The following is a 21,171-nucleotide window of genomic DNA, read 5'->3' as shown; positions in this document are numbered from 1 at the left end:
CTGAGTTACCTTGAGCTATCAAGTCTACTGCCATCTAATTAGTTAATTACACTTTCTACTCAAGCTCTCACTATGCAGACTAGAGCTGCCAGCCTGATAGTTCTGTGTCACAAGTACCTACTCTTTCACACATTAATGAGAAAATCTAAAAGAGAAAACAGCCATTTCACAGCTTCCATCCCTCTAAATCACTAAATCATGTAGATAGAGATCTGTATCACACATTACCACTAACTAGCATGGAACCCAATACCTCAAATCAGAGGGGCCAAATTCTTCACATATGTGATGTAGATAACTCCAACCATCGACATCTCTATCACATGTATTTCCTGATCTACTGTGCTTGACATAACTTGTGATAACTGCTGAACACCACTTGCTAACATTTGGTTTGTGTGTTGTTTAAACCCCACACTCAGCAATATTCCAGCAATATCCAGTGATTGATATCATGAGCATCGATCCACGCAATTGGCATCGATGACATGCATCGACAAAGTCTGCGAGCATGACCACCCGATCCCACTAGTCGCCTTTTACGGCAAGCATGGGTTGCTGAAGACCTATTCTACACCCGATCTTCACTGGTCAACTTGCTTTTAAGCAATTCTGCAGAACAGTATGCCCAAAGCAGGATCAGACTAGGATCAATCCTGAGACTAGTGAGTGGCTACTGCTGAACACCACTTGGGCATAACCCATTCTACAGAAGAGAATGTCCAAAGCAGGATCAGACATGGCCACTAATCCTGAGACTAGTGAGTGAGTGGCTACTGCTGAACACCACTTGGGCATAACCCATTCTACAGAAGAGTATGTCCAAAGCAGGATGAAACATGGCCACTAATCCTGAGACTAGTGAGTGACTACTGTTGAACACCACTTGGGCATAACCCATTCTACAGAAGAGTATGTCCAAAGCAGGATCAGACATGGCCACTAATCCTGAGCCTGGTGAGTGACTACTGTTGAACACCACCTGGGCATAACCCGTTCTACAGAAGAGTATGTCCAAAGCAGGATCAGACATGGCCACTAATCCTGAGACTAGTGAGTGGCTACTGTTGAACACCACCTGGGCATAACCCATTCTACAGAAGAGTATGCCCAAAGCAGGATCAGACATGGCCACTAATCCTGAGACTAGTGAGTGAATACTGTTGAACACCACTTGGGCATAACCCATTCTGCAGAAGAGTATGTCCAAAGCAAGGTCAGACATGGCCACTAATCCTGAGACTAGTGAGTGGCTACTGTTGAACATCACATGCACATAAGCCATTCTCCAGAAGAGTAGTGAGTTTGGCTTAACCATGTTTTGAGCAGTATTTCAGTGACCTAACTGCGTGACAGCTTGTTGTGGGAGGAAAGTGATGCAGGTTCTTGATGTTGCGCAGCTATGCTGCTAACAAAATCAGTGTGAATCTGGAATTTGAACCCATGATCATACAGCTTTCTGGCATACCAAAGGAATTCAACTCTGATTGTACTGCAAATTGTGGCACCTTCGGTGACTGGGCTTTCAGACTGGTGAAAAATCCAGGACAACTTGAAGTCAGCACTCATATTCTTCCAAATTCAATTTATGTCACACAAACTACTAGTCTGAAATAAACCGTGGCCTTGCTTGATTTAACCCATCATGTCCAGCTGTACAGCCATTAGCCTTAATACTACATAAGCAATGACAGGGTTCTTCGCTACAGAAATGTAGCGAACATATTTTCAAAGTTTTTATTTCCAAACCAATCTTCACTCATTTTGCATGTACATTGATGTATTGATGTTGGATTTTTTGTGTCATTTCCATTTATTTTGATTATTTACCCTGAAAGGGTTAATCAAAATTACAAGTATTTTGTAACAGTCCCCAACACTGCCAAGGTGTCAGCAATGAATTGGGGGAGAAAATGAAACAATGTCACATATTGCAGTTTTGGGGTTGTGAAAAGCTGCAGATGATGCAGATGACAGCGGATCCTGGCCATGCTAAGGGAAGCAACTGTCAACAGCGAATATCAGGGTCAACTGTGTCCCCCCAACTCTGTATAATACAGTACATGTGTAGAACAGGAACACACACATCAACCTGTTCACACAGCTGTCTCGTCTCCAGCATGGCTGTATCAGGCCAGGTCTTCACCCTGCTATTCGTGTTATCCCACTCGATATAGTTGGCATGTTTTCTCAGAGTATACACAAGTGGTTTTCACTCACTGAGTCATTTCCTTATAATGTAAGCATTTCAAACAACGTGAGGGAGTTGCTTTAACGTCACTTTGTCCAACTGCTGACTTCCGAATCAATGTTATAACACTCATACCTTATATACAATGGTGAATTCTTACTTAACATACTGAAGATCGTGCAAACATAACTTCAATTAAAGTATTTGAGTTATATCACAGCTTGTTGGCTTTGGGAAAAAGCTCGAGTAAGGTCTTAGTCCTTGGTGAAACCATAAGCACAAGTGTGGATCAGACAAACCTAGAAACATTATCAGTGCAAATACTGGATTTGAACCCCCAGTCACAGGTTTGTGTCTCGTCTAAATTGTAGCAACTACATGTCACATAATGCCACACAAATTAGTTTTCTTTTTATACATATTCCTATTTCAATCAGAGAGTTCAGTGGAAGTAATGATCAATAGCTTCATGAAACTTACCTTCTGGTCCTTGATGTGCTTACTGGTACAATGAATGAACATTTATTTGTTCTTCATGTTTCTAAGTCCTATCATTGTCTTGTACAACAGGAATTGTACACAAGATGATTAGTTGTTTAAGCTGTACTTTTAGCTCCTATCAATTCAAACAGACTAGTACGTAGAATTAGGAGTATCTCAAATTACTGACAAATGTTAACTCCTACATTATATAACTATGCTCACAGACATGAAGGTATTATTAATTCAACAAAGTCGAACTGTCTTCATCAAGTTTCAAGATTATGTTTAGCAGACAATTATTTTCTCAGCAAAGCAGCCTTTGAGCCTTAAAATAACCTCACATATGGTGTTGTTCTAAGTCCAAAACCTTCCCATGTTGAAAAAATCAAATTTTCTTACACATGAGTACAGCGTTAGAATATGGCACCAGTCAAGGGCCCACTTGCACAAAGCGATCTTAGCGCTAGAACTATTGTAAGCCTATGTTAAAGTATGGGAGTTACAGCGTTAGAATATGGCACTAGTCCTGTAGTCCTTGCCAAACTGCCCAATGGTTAAGGTGTCATAAGGACAAATAGAAATTTGCCATTTTAAAAGACTTTGCTATATGATATCATTATAAGGACCAGTGGACTAAAAATGTTAATTTCTACCGCTGGAGTACCTCTGATAGCTTTCATAATGAATTCTAAAGTCTTCCCCCTGGAACCAGTGGGTCAAAAAGGGCTATTATCATGTGGCATCATTTGTGTAATTAGTTTGTTTGTTTGTTCGTTGTTTAACACAGCACTAACCAAAATTTCAGCGTTATGACGGCACTCTGTAAATAATCTAGTCTGGACCAGACAATCCAGCGATTGACATCATGAGCATCGATCTACGCAATTGGGATACGATGACATGCATCAACCAAGTCAGCAAGCCTGACCACCCGATCCCGTTAGTCACCTCTTACGACAAAGATAGTCACCTCTTATTCAGTATGGGTTGCTGAAGACCTATTCTAACCCGGATCTTCACGGGTCTATCTTTTGTGTAAAGACATTATTTTTTTCTAATGACAAATGCCAAAGGTATACTTTTTCCATCAGAGAATGATGATCATACAACTCATTCAGTCCCATAAACACATCAAGTCTTTACAGCAAATTGCACATCAACAATGTTTGGCAGTGATGGTGTGATCAAAATGTCCAATAAATGAGCTGGAACACTGGATTCAATGGCCAAAAAATACATATTCTCTGACAACTAGTTCCATTTACACAGCAAGGAGAAAACTTAGATCCTTTTACAAGGCAGTTAGTCTGTCCAATGATAGTATCACAGCACAAGAATCAATACAGGTTCTTTCTACACTGGAACATGTCGTTGGGAAAATACTTTTTATGTGCTAGGAAGCTGAGAATGTACCAGAAAGACTGATTCCTGTGGGAAATGTTATGACAGGAACAAGTATTACTTCAATAGGCTAGAAACACTGTGCTCAGCATAAATGTAGTGCCTTGTCCCACAGGACGTGGGTGTATTGATGAATTATAAATGGCTAGTGTAAGGAAAATACCCACTGGACAAATTATCAAAGACAGCCAGACAGAACATAGAGTAACTTTCCAAAGGATTTCATGTAAAGTGATCATAAATAAAATGTGGGATGCTGAACTCTAGTCGACAAAAATATACCAAACTCAAATTAGACGCTACACAACCTAGGGACTTGACATGCTGAGAAATGAGCACTGATGCATTCTAACTATGTTGGTGTTAACAATTACAGGTTCTTTTCACATTGCAAACAACATGACCAATTACCACACGTAGATATTCTTTAGCCGTAATGCAGATAGATGTTCCAAGGCTCAAGAATGAACACAAGCATTACAGCTGTATCACAAGGTGCTGCGGTGTGTATTCAGGGCTAGAGCAGGCATACCACTGGTTGATCATGACCATGAAGTCACCATGCACTGTCTGCACTAGGCAGCCATTGTGGCCTCCCAATCCCCATGACAAGCATCATGTACTGACAGAGTCCTGGGCAATACTTACCCATAGCTTTCCCAGGTCTGTGAGGTGACTCCTGTACTTCATGGAATCAATAATGACCTGCAAATATAACATGAACTCACTGAACAATCTTCATGTATCATCATCATCATCATCATCATCATAATCATCATCATCATCATGGGTGGTGAGGTAGCCTAGTGGTTAAAGCGTTCACTCGTCACACTGAAGTTCCGGGCTCGATTTCCCACATGCACACAATGTGTGAAGCCCATTTCTGGTGTCCCCCACTGCGATATTGCTGGAATATTGCTAAGAGGGGTGCAAAACCATACTCACTCACTCATCATCACTCATCATCCATCATCATCATCATCATCAACATCATTTGAAACCACAGCCATCACATTCACTTTATCACTTACTCCTTATCAACATCTCAAAACATTTCAGCATCAACAAGCATAATCATAACATAAAACATTATTGTATCATTGGTTGGTTTGTTGTTTAATGCCGCACTCAGCAATGTTCCAGCTATATGACGGCGGTCTGTAAATAATCAAGTCTGGACCAGACAATCCAGCGATTGATATCATGAGCTTCAATCCATGCAATTGGGATCGATGACATGCATCAACAAAGTCAGCGAGCCTGACCACCCGATCCCGTTAGTTGTCTTCTTATGACAAGCATAGTCACCTTTTACGGCAAGCATGGGTTGCTGAAGACCTATTCTACCCCGGATCTTCACGGGTTTCATTGTATCAAATAACATTTATACAAGCAACCAAATGGTTTTGACCCAGTTGCAATAAGATACAAGTTTGGAATAAGCATCATTATCATCAATGAGCCGTTTCAATTGAACCTCCAACTGGAGAAATCTTTATTACAACCAGACAACTTGTGCTCTAGTGTAGTTAAATATATAAACGTGCCTGTATCATGTGAACATCAAGTTCTTCTGAAAACCACCAATGACAAACACATGGGAGTAAATGAAAAAACTCCTCCGTGAATGTGACCCTACTTTGCCATGTGAATGATATTTAACCTAATACTTGACCCAGTACAGAACAATGGCTTGCCCACTTCTGCAAACATTTAAATGAACACTCTCTTTATATAACACCATGTCTTCATCACTATACTGGGTACCTACCAAGCTTATATTACACTATAGGAAGGCACCAACTACACTTGGAGATATAAATGAACACTCTCTTTATATAACACCATGTCTTCATCACTATACTGGATACTTACCAAGCTTATATTACACTATAGGAAGGCACCAACTACACTTGGAGATATAAATGAACACTCTCTTTATATAACAGCATGTCTTCATCACTATACTGGATACTTACCAAGCTTATATTACACTAAAGGAAGGCACCAACTACACTTGGAGATATAAATGAACACTCTCTTTATATAACAACATGTCTTCATCACTATACTGGATACTTACCAAGCTTATATTACACTATAGGAAGGCACCAACTACACTTGGAGATATAAATGAACACTCTCTTTATATAACAACATGTCTTCATCACTATGCTGGATACTTACCAAGCTTATATTACACTATAGGAAGGCACCAACTACACTTGGAGATATAAATGAACACTCTCTTTATATAACACCATGTCTTCATCACTATACTGGATACCTACCAAGCTTATATTACACTAAAGGAAGGCATCAACTACACTTGGAGATATAAATGAACACTCTCTTTATATAACACCATGTCTTCATCACTATACTGGATACTTACCAAGCTTATATTACACTATAGGAAGGCACCAACTACACTTGGAGATACATGTATTACACAGGGATTAAGAGAACACTGTAACAAGGAGGGAAACAGTTTCTTTCAAGTGCACTCCCAAATATATTTAGGTGTTCCTTTGGAACTAATTTGTGCCAACTAGAAGAATAATTATTGTTATTTCAAGAAGGCTAGATAATAATTAGTTGTAATATTTTTTAAAGTTAGCCCCTTCCCCCTTTCAGTGGGATTGATAATATTGTCAACATCATGTTTTCTAGGCCCTTCTGGCACCGGGAACTTATTTTTACTGTGCCATTATGACTGTTACCATGTCTATCAGACCCGGTGCAATATGTCGGAGACAGCAATATTCAAGCCCTCACATGGAGATCTGGTCACCAAGTCAGGGCCAGCAAATTAGTGGTTGATAGCATGAACAATTCACATGCACATTGCATCCACCCAATCATCATTTGAATCTTGCGACAGACTTGGGGGTACTGGGACAGACTTTGGGGTACTGGGTCAGGCTTGGGGGTACTGGGTCAGGCTTGGGGGTACTGGGTCAGGCTTGGGGTTACTGGGACAGGCTTGTGGATACTGGGAACCTATTCTGGACAGGCTTGGGGCCACTGGAAGCCTATTCTGTAAAAAAATTGTGTTGTGTTAAAGTAGGGATAGCTATAAAGTGCAATTAGGACAAGTGCAATTAGGTCTACACAAGTCCTTTGGACTAGATTCAAGAAAAACAGATTTCTAACACAGCCTGGGAGCCTTATGGTAGAGGGGACCTTTTCTGCCTCAGCAACCCAATGGTGTGATATCACACAGGATCCTACAGCCACCACAGGAGTGCAAATAAACACTGACACATCATTATTCTCCTTCGTAAATACAATACCACAAGTATTGTTCCAGTGCCCTTTTATTTGAATCATCAAACCTTCAAATCAAATTTCCAAATTTACCTCAAAGTGACCGTTGCCCTTTAAGTATTGACCACCATCATCCTCTACAGCTCAGTCCAGGCCTGCACATGTCACTGTACAGTGGCAGCTGAGTGGTTCAAGTTGGCTATGTTAGGAAGTGCGTGGTACATCACATCTATTCCTGCTCGACTATTTCCTGGTAGAGAACACTCCACCAACAGACACGTGGAGCCAAGGTTTGTTGTCTCAATCTGACCTTCAACATCCTTCACTTTTCAATAACAGATAAAACTATTCAACACTGTTGGGTACGGGGAGGAGAGGGCACAGTTTGGGCAGGCTTCATACATGGATGTGCATCATGAGTGAGTGAGAGAGTTGAGGTGTAAAACAATTTTTGAATGTTTTTTTTCACCTAAATAACAGTACGTCTACTTAGATTTAAGAGGATTTACGCCAAAATGAAAAGTAAGTCACAGATATTGCCATTTAATGAAACCAACTGATACTAGTGATGACAAAAGAGCCAAGGATAAGGTGATCCTGACACAGCAAAGGGAAGCAACTCTGCACATTGAGTTGGAACACCAAGGCCCAAAGAAGTGGACATTTACCACTTTGGTGAATCCAACGGGAACGGGGGATGACGGCCCTAAGATCGTAAGTGGTATGAAACTTGGAACCAACTACAAGCAGATCCTGACACAGCAAAAGGAAGCAAGCAGTGTTGACATCGTGATGTCAAAGAAGATGATGCAAATCAGTATCACTGTTGATATTGTGAACATGTCCACACAGGGCTCTCTTCAGAAGAACTGCATCTTCTCTACACCTATTTTATCAATTATCGATACCAAAGAGATATTTAAAAAACTCTGATCAGAATTCATGAATTTCCAATGCTCCCACTCAGAAAATACAACAACTTCTAACACTTGTTACATACAATCAGTATGACACACTACATATATTAATAAATCTAGGACACATTGCTCTTGCAATGTATTGATTATATGTAAACCTTTGGAGTTGTGTGAGTGAATAGAGCATCAGGCTGTATTATCAATTTTGCAGCATATCAAAGTGAGAGACTCAAGAGCTGGCTCCACTCATATCCCAGTGGGGCAACGTATCTGGCCTACTGCATCCCGAGTGAACCTCCCAGCCAATGATCTCACCATCCAGGTAATTATAGCCCATATACCCTGCCAGTACTAAGGCGTAACACCTGAACTTTGTTTACTTCCATAATCATATATCAGCTGTGTCACAAGTCTATACTTACTCATGGGGCTGTGTCAAAAGATGAATCAGGATCAGATTAACATTGTTTTCATACAGTCAAACATACTAATGATGAGCAAATGTTGTTGCTGTCAACAATGTTCATGGTGGCTTGTGAAATGTCACAATCCAGTGGTTGATAGCATGAGCAACCATCCATGTTGTCAAGGTACCATGACACACCATCAGCTGGGGCACACATTGTAATTGCCTGTTGTTTTACACAACAATGATTATTCCAGATACATAATGGCACCCTGCAAATACTTAAGTCTTGGCCAGACAAACTACTGGTTGATATTAAGAGCAAACAAACTTGACCACCTGATCCAATTTAGTCTCCTCTTACGACAATCAATAGAGTTCTGGGGGACCTATTCTTACATGGGTCCCCTCAAGGGTTCTTTACAATAACAGTACAACAGGGCAAGAGTGAGTTGGAAATAACGCTGCTTTTGACAGTATTCCAGTTATATCACGGCGTGTCAGCTTAATGTGGGAGAAAAGCCCGAAGTGATGCAGGTCTCAGACGTTTACCACTTCGGTGAAACCCACGAGCATGGGTATGGTGCAGGCAAACCTAGAAACATAATTGGGGCGAACCGGGATTCGAACCCACATTCATAGTTTTCTGGCTTGTCCAAGGGACGCAACAGGGCTAAGAAGTGTGAAAACAATTCAGGTTAACAAACATTCAAGTCACCAAACATGACAACCTGATGCATTAAGTCTCCTCTTTCAACAAGCATAGGTTGCTGGGAGCCCATATTCTTACCCGGAATCCCAATGAATTGACTAGTGACTGGTGAAAGAACAGAATTTGCAGGTAACAGACATACACAGTAATTGTTTTTCAGGTCCTCTGGATCTAGACATGTCCTATCCCCTGAGTTGACTGCATACACATCAATATCCTAAATTACATCTGTTTCCTTTGAGATGACCCCTGTCTGAAGCTTCAAGTGGAGAGCCTAGCCTTTCATTACTTGTCAATGAGAAGAGCTTGACCCTGACTGGATAGGGAACCAGAAGGTGCTTGAACTATATGAGGCCCGGCAATACTTTCTCCTGTCCTCATTTTGGTGGGTCATATATTTGTTATTAGGATGGCCATGTCTGAGTGATACCTACAATAGGATGTCCAAACCTAAGTGGTACCTTCAATAGGATGGCCATGTCTGAGCGATACCTACAATAGGATGGCCATGTCTGAGTGGTACTTACAATAGGATGGCCATGTCTGAGTGGTACTTACAATAGGATGGCCATGTCTGAGTGGTACTTACAATAGGATGGCCATGTCTGAGCGATACCTACAATAGGATGGCCATGTCTGAGTGGTACCTACAATAGGATGGCCATGTCTGAGCGATACCTACAATAGGATGGCCATGTCTGAGCAGTACTTACAATAGCATGTCCAAACCTAAGTGGTACTTTCAATAGGATGGCCATGTCTTAGTGGTACTTACAATAGCATGTCCAAACCTAAGTGGTACTTACAATAGGATGGCCATGTCTGAGTGGTACTTACAATAGCATGTCCAAGCTTAAGTGGTACTTACAATAGGAGTCCATGTCAAAGTACACTGACAGTGGGATGTCTATGTCTAAGTGGCACTTACATATGTGTGGAGAAATACTTACATTAGGGTGTCCATCTCGAAGTATCTTGTGGAGAACGTGGAGAAACTTCCAGCACACGATGGGGTTGCCCTGGACAGGCAGCTTGGTGGCAACGGTCCAGAACATCCCTCCGCCATTGTCTTGGAAGGTACCAAGGATTGTGTCTTACACCAGTTAAGGGCATTATTCACAGTAGAAAAAAATAGTATGTATGATCACATATTTATCTTCCATGCATTAAATGGACATATCAAATGATTTATTACACCAGATGACCATAATTTCCAAACAAACATATAAAATGAAAGAAATCTTTGCAGCTCAGTAAACAATCTATTATGTGTCATTTGCTTGGAGTTTAAAGATGATTGTTCTTGTACAGAACTCCTGTAATGGATGTTATACATACACCCCAGTGTACTGAAACATAAACCTGTTCCAGTACAAGACCATTCACCTCAGAGGCCCTGTACACCTGTTAATGACACAGAAAATTGCTGATCTTGTAACATGAAATGGGGATTGTCAGCAGGAGAGTGCTGGTCTGATTCTGTACATACTCAAACCCCAACCGTATGGGGGTGTTCTCACAACATATCCCCAAAAGCCCAACATTCTTCCTTGACATTATGGTATGGAACCTTAAGATGTCATGACGGTGAGATGAAACGTGGTTAAACGCACGTTCAAGATTATGCATGTGTGTGCGTGCATGCACTTGTACTTGTCTGGGCGTATGTCATTATGACTCCTATGAACCAAGACTGACATCAGGTATGCAACAATATTGACAATGAAGTCTTCGTCTCCTCTACTTATCATCCCTGATTATATCCTCCTCCAGTGTTGACCAGTTCCGACCATACCTTCCCCCTCAGGGTCTCACTGCCATCACATCAACAGACTTCCACCAGACTCAACACCATCTCGGGTTCTTCGCCCGAATCATTATTTTCCCATTTCCTATTAAAATCAGCTTTAATTGGCAATGAGGTACTAACAAGTGGTGACTAATCATATCATGTGACCATATTGGTGCAGCGTGGACCAATCGGAGAAACATGGAGCGACAGCCAGTCAATAACATCAATACAGACTGCAGACAGATTTGACAATTGACCAAACTAATGTTAACCGACAATTTTCCAATTTACATGCTATTACTTTGAATACCCATCATCATAGCAATGGATCTACTAGAATCATATCATGATGTTTTAAATGCTGAGTGTGCGCAAGCAACTCAAATTTATTACCAGAAGTGAGTGAGTATGGTTTAAGCCCCTTTTAGCAATAATCTAACAATATCAGGGTGGGGGAACATCAGAAATGGGCTTCACACATTGTACCCATGTCGGGAGTCGAACCCGGGTCTTCGGTGTGACGAGTGAATGCTTTAACCACTAGGCTACTCAACCACCCTTACTACCAGAAGAAGAGTTTGATGAAAGTGTAACCCATACATAAGCAGACCCTTTCTACAGAATCTTTTTTGGGGTCCTCAAAATTCAGCTTATCTATGGTCATATACGGTATGCAATGGTGATTTATTGTGCTTATTTTACGCAAATACATAGCTAACATGGAGCTCTGGTTGTTGTTCCTAAATCTGATGCAATTACTCACATCACCACTAATTATTTGCCAGTTCTTTAACACGGCAATCAGCAACAATCAGCCATATCAAGATGACCTGCATATAAAGGGTTCTGGACCAGACAAACCAGTGATTGATGTTATGAGCTCTATCCCATGCCCACTTGGTAGGATATTTACACTCAATCAACCAAGTCAATGAGTACCACCGGATCCATTAAGCCAACTCTTACAAGCACACGTTGCTGAACACCAATTTTACCTTGCATTGGCCAAAGGGGTCATCATTGCCAAGATTAGAAACAAAACAGAAAAAATATACTGGCTACTTCGTAAACTCACTTACTCTAAATAAATCAAAGGAACTAACAATAAATCTAGCTAATTGTTCAAATACAATCAAATACAAATTATACATGACCCCAGGTCTGAGGATACAACTCTCGTATCCTGTATCTTGATGCAAATGAAATTTGGCAAATTGTTACAAGGCTATCTGTAATGTTTTGATAGGATTAAATGATATCATCAAATGATACATATTACATTTTTTCTGTGTCCAGTATGCAGAATAAAAAATATATATATATTTAAGTTTTCTTACTATTTGTATCACTTAACCAAAGATGGATCCACGTATAAATTCATTCACAAATGATGTTTCCCTCCACATAGATTAACAAAACAGCGGAAATGTGGAAGTGTTATTTCCTTACACTGTTATCCATGGTAACAAAATGGTTGTGACTGACCATGCTGAGAAATATTTACTTTATTATGTAGAAAAGTGGAATCTGCATGTGTAATCGGTGTCAAACACATTAGCTCCCAATATATTGCAACAATATAGTAATTACTGCAAGACACTGATTTTACCAATACACAGACCTATGATTTGAGAATCCCATATAAAACTTGTAACCATATTAGTCATGACAGTATGTCATCTTGCAACCAGACAACAGACTACACACACAGGGAATGTAGACATCTCACAAGACCATTCTGCACAGACAGGTTGATAAGTTTATTACTGGGCTCCAATACAGTCTATAAGGTCGTAATGAAGTGTCTCAGAATAGACCAGATTGGATAATCATTGAAACTGGGGGTGGAAGGCAAACAGGAAACCACGAGGTCACTATGTTTCCGTGGCGATAGACATGTCAGGGGACTCTCCAGTTACAAGAATAAACAATCAGGAGGAATTCAATCAAATACATATCCATACTCAAGTTCTTAGATTCACCATCATAATAAATCAGCTGTTTAAAGCGACATAAAATTCAGCAAGAAAGTCAAAATTCCTGGCTGCCAATCCAGACTCGCATACTTTAACAGGCCTAGGACAATCAGAGCACTAACATCACTTTGTGGAATGGGGCCTCGGCCTTAATATCAATGTTGAAAGTTACTGGCATTTATTACAATCCATAGATTCAAATACTGTAGAAGTAGAACTCAAGAATGCCCGGACCTGTAATTTCTAACACCATGATAGTTTGGGGAGATATATTTCACTTAAACAAATTAGATTTCAATAGTTCTAATTTTTGTAATAGATATGTCTACCTTAAATTTTGCAAAATTAATAAACAGAAATAATTTTGTATTGAGAAATATGCTAATTTGGGACACCCCTTTTAAAAGTGTTGAACTTCAATTTGAAATCTCCAAAAGCAACAAACAGGTAACATAAGCATGATAAAAATATCATCATTCGAAAAACTTCTGTTAAAAAATGAAGTTTGTCATTTGTGATTAAACACAACATGCACAAGGCAGTCTTCTATCCACAAACTGATCTTACCATATTGATATTTGACATTTGTAGCAGTCCAAGAACAATTTGTGGAACAGGGCACTGACCTATTTAGCATGTTTAGTAATCTAACTTTTGGCCTCCCTCAGCCTGTGTTTTCCTAAAATAATTTGTAAAACAAGACAAAAAGTTGTCTGGTCTTTTCAGAAAAAAATATGAAAACATTATTGAAAAGATTCCAAGCATATGAAAAATCCTATGTAACCCACCAAGATTTTGAGAAAAAAAATTACCTGGCAGATTAAACTTAGACATAGTCATATTAAATTGGTATTAAAATAACTGAGTTAATTCCATGACTAGCTTTCATATAAAAATTTCACTAAATGCCCATGGAAGTCGAATCGTGAAAACTGGTGTCACTGTTGATACTACTGAGAGTTCCAATCTAAGAGCAAAGACATAAAATCTCCAAATGGTGATTGTTTCCTTCCTGGATATCAACTTCCCAGAAATTGATACCCTTCCTTTGTCAAAAAGTGTCAATAATCATAGGTGCTGTCATTATTATTGGCAACATTACTTTCATATTGGTGAAATCCCAGAAATTATTGTCAGTTTGAGACCTTGGTACTGACGCCAATATCTCACATCTAGAAATAAGCCCTGCATGTTAAACTAATGCTTCTTCGTTGTGTTCAAAGGAACCAATACGGATGATTTTCTAAGTACATGTGAAAAAATATTATTCATATCTGTTACGAAAATAACTCCAGTCTAGTTATCGTGGGGACAATTTATATTTTGTTGCATGGAGTGTACAAGAGAAACTCAGTCGTCCATGGTTCTTCAGATTTCCTTTCATACACTGATGTCTGATATCCCACAACTGATGTCATCAATTCTGTACAGTACTGTCTTCAGGAATCAATAATTCATGATCATCTTGTGGGTGTCGCTGTTGTTCATAACAGTAACAACATCAGCAAATTTCCTTTTGTGTCAAAGGCAGCTATATCTAATAGTAATGTTCAACTAATAGGTGCTATTTATGCAGTAATATAATAAACAATTACTGTGTTCCACGTATTAACCGCCAAAGTGGTCCTACAGTCCTTGCCAAACTGCTTAATAGTTAAGATATGATAAGGACTGGAAATATGACATATTTAAGATATGTTATCATCATAAGGACTAGTGAACTAAAACCAGCTCCAATAAGCAAATTCTGACGAACTTTTAGGTGAGGTGAAGGTGACGTAAAATTGGGTTTAACGTCGTGTCCAGGATTATTGCACGTGTATGTGAGTGGACTAATGCCGATTTTATAGTGCTAGCCCACTGAAGGTCAGATGAAACGTGGTTAAATGTCGGGTTCAAGATTATGCATGTGTGCATGCACATGTACTAGTCTGGACTGCTAGCCCACTGAGTTACCATGCCGAAGTTTAACATGGATACCCCACTCAGATGCAGTTCATCGACTCCGTGCCGACCAGTCCTTGTTTTATTCCCATAATGCCAAGTGCCAGGCAGGGTACCAAGAAAGAACATTTTTCCACAATGCAGCAGGGGATTAAACTACCAATTGCAATCTTCCGCTCTCCAGGCAGACTCTCCATCTACTGGACCAGATAATGGGGGCGGTTCTGAAGCAACGGAAATAAGTTGATTGTTCCGAACTTTCCAGACAGACTGCACACAAAGCTGAGAAGCTTTTCGGATCTCTGACACTCATGACAACAATCAGGAATCTCTATTTACCAATTTGTCTGTGACTATTTCCTGGGACAAAGCGACCATTTACTAATCAGTCAGTATCAACGCGGTCAAGGTACAATTTTAGCCAGTATTGACAAGTTTATTCTATGACTCACCACAAATTACTGGTATCATGAGTGAAGGAACCAACGCCTAACCACAAACTTGTGCCAAGATTATAATGGTTAAACTTACTCTATAAAGTATTGATCCTTTGTTTCCATCTGGTTATCAGCAATGTTATGTCTACCATGTCATCACTTGTGTTTTGCAGGCAGTGATACATTCCTGATGTCTTGGAAACACAAGTTTGTCTGGAATTATAGTAGTTGCCTTTTCAATCGTTCTGATTTTAAGGATTCAACATCATCACATCCAGCTGAATATGATTAGAAATCTCATCAAAATCAAATTATGTTGTTGTTTTTTTTGTTTAACTATGAACTATGAACAATATGGCAATATGATGCATCCTGTAAATAATGGAGTCTGGACCAGTCTGGACCACACAAATCAGTGAGTGATGCTATGAGCATCACAACATGTCGTCAGGGTACAATAACACCCAATCTGCCAAATCGCTGGGCCTGACTGCTCGGGCCATACAGTTGCCCCATACAACAAGCTATAAGGTTGCTCTGCCCGGGACCTATTCTTAAATCATTTGGGTACAATAACACCCAATCTGACAAATCGCTAGGCCTGACTGTTTGAGCCATGTAGTCGCCCTGTTCGACAAACAAAGGTTGCTGGAGACCTTTTCTAACCCGGATTCCAAACACTTTACAGGGGCAAAGAAACTAATAAATCATTATCCTGATAATGAAATAGCAATTCTGTTGCTATAATAGCCTTTTATAACATTTGTTTTGTTTGTTTGTTTGTTGTTTAACGCCACATTCAGCAATATTCCAGGTATATGACGGTGGTCTGTAAATAATTGAATCTTGACCAGACATTATAGTGATTGACATCATGAGCATCGATCCATGCAATTGGGATATGATGACATGCATCATCCAAGTCAGCATGCCAGACCACCCAATGTCGTTCAAGCACAGTCGTCCTTTACAGCAAGCATGGGTTGCTGAAGGCCTATTCTACCCCAAACTTCACAGGTCTTATAACATCTGTGCTTAATTGAAATAAAGGAATTGACTGATTCATGTGGCTTTATGCTACATGCTGTCGCCCTGGAAAATAATCAAGTGTGGGACAGGCATTGAACACATGGTTGACTGAACCGAGCCAGACCATCAGGACATCGCACCATCTGATCCTCATTATACCAGCAAATATACGAGGGATCTGTTCTACCCTGGAATCCCAGAATCAAGTATAATATAGACCTTATATATTTACCTGGCCCCATGAATATCTAGGTTAGAATTGGTCTTCAGCCACCCATGCTTGTTATAAGAGGCAACTCATATAATGCTTGTCGTAAGAGGTGACTAACTGGATCAGATAGTCAGAATCGCTGACTTGGTTGATGCATGTCATTGTATTCTCATGATCTCAATCACTGGATTGTCTGGTCCAGACTTTGCTATTTATAGTCCACCATCAAATAGCTGGAATATTGCCAGTGCAGCGTTCAACAAAAAAAAAAAACCATCATAATTTTATGATTGTTGTATGAACATGACATGACGAACTGCATAAATTTTTCTCTACAATTTTCATATTGCAATTATCATGACTGCATGGGGCTGCAGCAGTGAGAAGACTCCTAAAACCAACAACCACAAATACAAATCCACAACAAACCAACACAGCAGTAAAGGTTTTTGTCATTTAAAATATCCTCTGATTATTTCTTCCTGAACTGATATCCTAAAATCATATTTCAACACATATTTATTTCATTCATTTTTCAACATGATGATGAGACAAGATCTCTGATGGACTGGTCAATCACATCACTTTCATTAAGACAATCAATTCTGATGGCATTTCCTCCTAATGGATGGGTCACTTATCCCGACCAAGTATAGAATATCACACCAAGAGCCTGTGAAGCCTCCACATGTCATGCTCAGTCCAAGTAATTCTATCAAAACAAATTAAGAGATTAATCGGCTGTGGTCTCACATTGCCCGAGCTGCTGTGTGTGAACATATGTGTCCAGTGCAGACACTGACCACCATGTTGGTGGACACGGCTAATGTAGATAGATGTGTCCAGAGGGACATCAGCCACTGCAATTCAACATTTAATGGCTTCCTTCACCACATGGTGTCCAGTACAAGCAGTGATCGCAACTGGGATTCCATGCCCAAAATTGACCCAAGTCTCGAGCCAAGACTTGTCATTTGGCACCATTTTCAGTAGATTTTTTCGTTTTCTGAAGAAAACATTTGAGCCTCCTGGCCCGACATTTTTTTGTTATTATTGTCCAGACTATTACTAAGTGAGTTTACTAGATGGAACAAACATTTTACTAGACCTGGGCTTCCGGCTAGTGGCTAACATTGCAGACTGTAATATTATGGACTAGAACCAGCTGAATGTTCTTGATAGAATGTTCATTTATTGGACTCAGGCTTCGAGTGTCTGAATTGCATATATTCAAGGCCATAAAACATAAATATACATTTTCAAATATAGCTGGGTAAGTTGCTTTCTCCTCAGATCTGGTTACATAAACTACTATTTCGAAATGACCAGTGGACTACTTAGATATGACCAATGGGATGATCTCTCCCTACAATCTGCGACAAACAAACTTCTTCCATGCACAAGATCTATGACCGAGTTGGATTCTTCTATAAACCTGTACCTGCTGGTTACTGAGAAACTTCTGGTTGACAAACAACAGAATTCAGAAGGATACTTCGAACATGTTTTTCTTTGACAGGTGTTTCTTGACTGTTGATAGCCTTGTTGATTGCCACAGCCTGGAAAATAAAATGCACCGATTAAATGCCACATTTAACCAAAATGAAAACATCTGGAAAGTATTACACAAAATGTCTGAAAATAATCCAGTCTGGACCAGGCAATCCAGTGGTTGATAGTTTGAGCAACAAATTACCATGTTATCAACACAAAGAGCCAGATTACACATTTTATCAACCACATTCTCATTTTCTTCAGCTCTTTTCAGAATGGTTGTTTTCATATATCGTTGAACAACAAATAAATAAGATATAAAATATGTAAAGGGTAAATAAATTTATTCGTTTGGCATACATGTTCAGTATACATCAGTATTCTAACTTTAGGGGGGTCCTTAAGTGTACTTGAAGTCATTTCCTTTAGTAATTGGCCCCTTAAACAAATGCTAAATCTGTAACTTTTAACATTAGGTCTATGACAAGGATGTTGTCACGCATAATTTAAACACTGCACACGATACAGGTTAAATATTTTAGATGGTAATTCTTCCATAGCTTGTACTGATGATTTTCAAGCACAATGGACAACAGACTATATTTCTACAAAATGCTGGTTGGTTGTCAAAGTAGTGAAGCATTATTCTTCGGGTAATGAAAATATAACTTCCTGAGTGATCAAGTTCAGCAATAATCTGTATATCATTATTGTCCTCCACGTCACACAAACTTGAAGTACTTATAATATATGTGGGAGTATGTAAATATTGTTCTTTTAAAATCAGTGTTTTGTCTTTGGCTCATGAAATAAAATAAACAGTGTGACATTAGAAGGATCAATTATTTCTCTAGTCACAGCAATCTAGTTCAGTTGTAAGACAGCTGTTGGTTTTCAACAGCAGAACACAGAAGAGATTTAAAAGAGTACCAGAAACAAAATCAAACTAGATTCAACATGGGCTGTCTGAAAATGAGTCATCAATCTCACTGAAATCCTAGGTTGTCATTTAGTCATAGATTGTAATATTTCTGTTTTTTAGTACAGGGCCCACTTGCACAAAACGATCTTAGCGCTAAGACCATTGTAAGCCTATGTTAAAGTATGGGAGTTAAGATCATCTTAGCGCTAAGATTGCTTTGTGCAAGTGGGCCCTGGACTCAGATACTGGGGTTGGGTGGGTCCTGAGTAGGATCTGGATTGTAACCCACAGGATAACACAGATCCATGGTTAGTTACATGATTTATTGCTTAACGACATTAATAACTAAACTCTACAAGTAGCTAATGTTTGCATTTATTTCTGATTATGTATGCATTCCTTCCCCCTGAGGTTTTTGTTTGTTTGTTGTTTCACGTCGCACTCAGCAATATTCCAGCTATATGACGCTATATGCGCAAAGTGCTTCATGGTAAATTTGCTCACGTGAGGCAGTCTTCATCAGCTGATGAACGTCAACAAATACAACTTCAATCCTTATATTGACAGATACATATAGCAAACTATATCAACGTGGAGAGTCGTGACGTCGTGACGTTATCCGTCCCAAACATTCCATTTGGAGTGGCATCCCTTGGTTTTACAAACGTTAGAAAATGGCGGCTACAGAAATGTCATTCACTTGAAATGAGTTCTCAAAAAAAGTTAGCGTTGGAAAGAAATCCAGACCCGGCTTATGCTGAAAATGAATTGATATTAACGTTCTGTGAACTTTTGGTGTGTTTTTGAGTCATACTACGGCTGCTGATGACGGGGATTACCGCATGAGGCGGTGCAGTTGGAATATCCGAAGCAATACACCACAGTGTGGAGCTCAGTGATTTCTTTTGGTAAGTCGAGCATTCTCTGTTACAGCTTCGAATGGACGCTTCATTTTGACATAAATGATCTGTCTGGCCTCAAAGCCTGCATCATTCATAGCCTGAATCGGTGTCGTCAGTTGTCCCTTTAGTATTTCTGTAGATCTCCGCTCGATTGACAACGTAATCACATGACATACTGATGTTCATCGGGAAATGAACGACAGTCAGCTTGGTAGTGTTCATCTAGGTGGGGTCACCCACTACTGTCAATATTTAGCGGTGGGATAGCCTTGTGGTTAAAGTGTTTGTTTGCCACGCTGAAGTCCCCGAGTTCAATTCCCCACAGGAGTACAATGTGTAAAGCCCATATCTGGTGTCCCCTGCTACTAAAAGCAGCGTAAAACTCACTCACTCACTCATAAAATATGTCCTCTTAGCACATCGAGAGCATTATCTAGAGTAGCAGTTGTGAAACACCGACCAGCTGTCTTCCTTGTTAGTCCATGGCAATGACAGAGTGGTGTGTTTAACATGTGGGTCAGCCCCCTGCTCCTCAATGAAGCAAGTGACACAGGGAGTCTGGTATTTCGTGAGTAATACCCCACTCCTGTACAATGCGGCCCTGGAATTTCACATTCTAAAACACTCACCCGATTCAAACTCAAGGAGCAATTGTTTCAGTGTTACCAGCAGCTTGTCCTGCCAGTCACACTGACTGTAACACGGGTCTACCATCCGCTGGACAGTGGAACATTAAGCTCTTGTCAAATCATGAGCAACTGTTCATGTTTATGTAATGAGCAACAAGAATTTGTTTTGTTTTTTTGTTGTTTAACGCTGCAGTCCGCAATATTCCAGCAATATGACTGCTGTCAGCTGTCTGTAAATAAACGAGTTTGGACCAGACAATCCAGTGATTGACATCATGATCATCGATCCATGCAATTGGGATACGATTACATGCAACAAACAAGTCAGCGAGTCTGACCATCTGATCCCGTTACTCGCCTCTTATGACAAGCATAGTCGCCTTCTATGGCAAGCATGTATGAAATGACTCTAAAATTACTGATCGATAATGAACATTCTAAACTGGTTTTATGAA

General features: G+C 39.9%; 1 protein-coding gene across 7 annotated transcripts in view; it reads right to left on the bottom strand.

Annotated features, from left to right (window-relative positions):
• Positions 1-21,171, bottom strand: part of LOC124135142 (huntingtin-interacting protein 1-like) — a 90,107-nt gene that overhangs the window by 43,240 nt on the left and 25,696 nt on the right. For all 7 annotated transcript variants that reach the window (XM_048396254.1, XM_048396250.1, XM_048396255.1 and 4 more), the window contains exons 2-4: positions 18,265-18,328; positions 10,331-10,473; positions 4,724-4,780 (exon numbers count right to left, since the gene is read on the bottom strand). In XM_048396254.1, the coding sequence (XP_048252211.1) occupies positions 4,724-4,780; positions 10,331-10,473; positions 18,265-18,328 (264 nt within the window). The remainder of the gene's footprint in view (positions 1-4,723; positions 4,781-10,330; positions 10,474-18,264; positions 18,329-21,171) is intronic.

Source organism: Haliotis rufescens, unplaced genomic scaffold, assembly GCF_023055435.1.
Source record: "Haliotis rufescens isolate VD_foot unplaced genomic scaffold, xgHalRufe1.0.p SCAF_15, whole genome shotgun sequence".
Classification (NCBI taxonomy): Eukaryota; Metazoa; Mollusca; class Gastropoda; order Lepetellida; family Haliotidae; genus Haliotis; species Haliotis rufescens.
This window is presented reverse-complemented; position numbering and strand designations above follow the sequence as displayed.